General features: G+C 25.6%; 1 protein-coding gene across 1 annotated transcript; it reads left to right on the top strand.

Annotated features, from left to right (window-relative positions):
- Positions 1-1333: 1333 nt before the first annotated feature.
- Positions 1334-2603, top strand: LOAG_14173 (hypothetical protein; the record flags this gene model as incomplete). Its single annotated transcript, XM_003149672.2, has 4 exons — positions 1334-1510; positions 1864-1950; positions 2178-2326; positions 2459-2603. The coding sequence occupies 4 exons, from the start codon at positions 1334-1336 to the stop codon at positions 2601-2603; spliced, it is 558 nt and encodes a 185-aa protein (XP_003149720.2).
- Between the last annotated feature and the right edge of the window lie 327 nt (positions 2604-2930).

Here is a 2930-nt window from a genome sequence, read left to right as displayed (position 1 = left end):
TTTTTTTTGCAAATCAATAAGTTAAATTAGAATATCAAATGGTTTGGAAAAATTGTTAAAAATTAAAAATGCTAGAAAATAAATAATATTCAAAATTCAACAAATCAATCAATCAATACATTTATCATTTAACATTGCACGTATCCGGAAAGTTTCCCAAAATTTTCGGAAACTTAACGATTACTACTTTTGTTATTTAAAAATTTTATAGAGAAATGTCATTGTTCAATCAAGTGAAATTAAGTGTCGCAAAAGCACTACAATTCAGTACCGATAGCAATATCTTTGAAATTCCGGAATGTGCCGCATTAATGTCAACTGATAAGATTTCGATTAAAGTAGCTAATGTTACTCAAATGTATTTATTTTGCAATGCTCATTTAATATATTTTTTATTGCACATTTTAAAATTTAACCTTTTTACCTTTTTAAAAGTTTAACCTTTAAATTAGAAATTGCTAACATCAAAAAAAAAGTATTAGAAAAATTCTCACACATTTGTTATCAATTAAATTGTTATCAGTTAAATCGATGATAAATTAAAATTAATGATATCATCGTGTGGATTCGGCTGAGAATATTTGCATAGAATTTAGCTGTTAAATAGCATTTAAACAAAAAAAAAAAACTTAACAACACTTTTTAGTTTCAGTTAAATGATATTTTGAACGTTTAAATAACTTATAAAATAATAAAATAAATTTGTAAAATATGTATTTTCAATTATCAATCAATAATTCATATCTTTCAATATTATATGTAATTTAATATATCAATAATTATCATTTTCCTTTTAGGATTAAAGCAACAGTAGACTATACTGAACATCAGATTGCAAATTTTAATATTCGTTTTGTAATACGAGACGAAAGGAGAAATAAGAAAATAATTATGTCTGCTAATTTAATATCTGGTACGGTATGTTACTTCATTTGTAATAAATCAATAATCATTGTAAAAGAATATGCTTGTTTGTTACAGTATGCCGAAAAAAATTACGGATTAAGTACGGGGAAAAAAAAAACTAAGCCTAAATTATCAATGATTTTTCCTATAACTTTCTCACAACGATAGTTACAAAATTATTTTAATTTCATTTAAAATTAATTTAACTATGGAAAAATGATAAGTGTTATCAAATGAAGGAAAAATGATAAATATAATCCTTTTATGAGCTACCGTTGTTTTGATAACATTCATCATTTTCTCATCGTTTTTATTAATTTAAAATGAGACAATAATATCTTTAGGATTACCGTATGCTACCGTATCTTTTTCAATTTGAAACCAAAAAATGTAAGAATTATTCTGTTTGAAAGTGATTTGCAAATTTATGAATTTAAAAGAACCTTTGCCTTTCCTTAGTTTAAGATTGAACGTTATAGGTCATGGTTTTGAAGTAAAGGATGCAACCGGAGCACAGATAATGAATATTAAGATACCGAGCAATACCGTATCGTCATCATCAATTGGCAAAATTGTTCATCCGCTCAGTACTACAATTTATAAGGTATGTATTCAGAAAAAGTATGAATTTCATTTATTGTCATTTACTGATTTAATTAATTTTACGATTTCATTTTATTCAACCACTTCTTTATCATTTGAATTTGATACCAGTAACCAAATCTATTCTATTTGGTCATACTGTACATCTATTCTACTCTTTGTCATACTGTATCAATGTAATTATGCAAAGTATCCAATGTTTTTTAATTCATTTATGATTTGTGTAATCATCAAATATCACCCTTATTTTTTTGCAATAAATTCTTAAAAGCATTTCAAAAATTATTAAATTAAAATTTTTTTTATAATAATAATCTGATCTGTAAAATTTCATAATTAATCATTTTATTGAAGGTGCTGTATGACAAAGTGGGGACAAATAATCATCGTTATCGAGTGCATCATCTATCATCAGATCGATCAATAATGATTGTCGATAAGGTAATTTAATCTTCAAAGATCACTTTTCATAATGTCAATTAAAAATTATCGTAATAAGCCAATTGCATTGTGCTTCCCGTTGTTCTCCAAAGAGAATTTCCGGTAAATCCTACAATTTCATTAATTTTAAACAATTTCATGGTGTATTCACTCAATAGAATGTCAACCATCTACTATTTATAGATATCATTATCAGTTCTAGGATGTCAACCACCTGCTATTTATAGATATCATTATCAATATATCCAGTACTTAAAATGATTGGAATACTAGAAACTGAATGCATATATCAATTCAAACGTATGGATGGTATTGAATTGGCACGAGTTTATCCTAAAATTGCACTAAATGGCAGGACGCTTATTTTAAAATATGAGTAAGTGTGTTTTTATTTAATTAATTATATTTTTAGTTTAATTAATTTTACTTGCTAATTCTTTGAAGCGTGTTAAAATTTCTGTTAAAATATTACTTTAAGATGATTGCAGCAAATTTTTACAATTTACAGAACAATGCAACTTGACATGCAAATGCGTGCAGTAATCATGGGTGCATCATTAATGCTCGTTTTGCATAAAGTATATCCGGATATCCGGAATGCATTAATCGCATCAACAGTAAGGACTGGAAGTATTGAAGCGAAGATCATTTAAAAAATAATGGGAATATTATTAATGTTATCTATGTGCATCATTATTTGAAGGTAAAATTAAAGTAATGTCTTATAGCAAACTAGCTAAATAATATTACTGTTATAAGAGAGTAATGGTTAAGTAATATTACTGTTATAAAAGAGTAATGGTTAAGTAATATTACTGTTATAAGAGAGTAATGGTTAAGTAATATTACTGTTAATAAAAGAGTAATGGTTAAGTAATATTACTGTTATAAAAGAGTAATGGTTAAGTAATATTACTGTTATAAGAGAGTAATGGTTAAGTAATATTACTGTTATAAAAGAGTAATGGTTAAGTAATATT

This window comes from Loa loa (assembly GCF_000183805.2).
Source record: "Loa loa unplaced genomic scaffold supercont3.106, whole genome shotgun sequence".
Taxonomy (NCBI): Eukaryota; Metazoa; Nematoda; class Chromadorea; order Rhabditida; family Onchocercidae; genus Loa; species Loa loa.
This window is presented reverse-complemented; position numbering and strand designations above follow the sequence as displayed.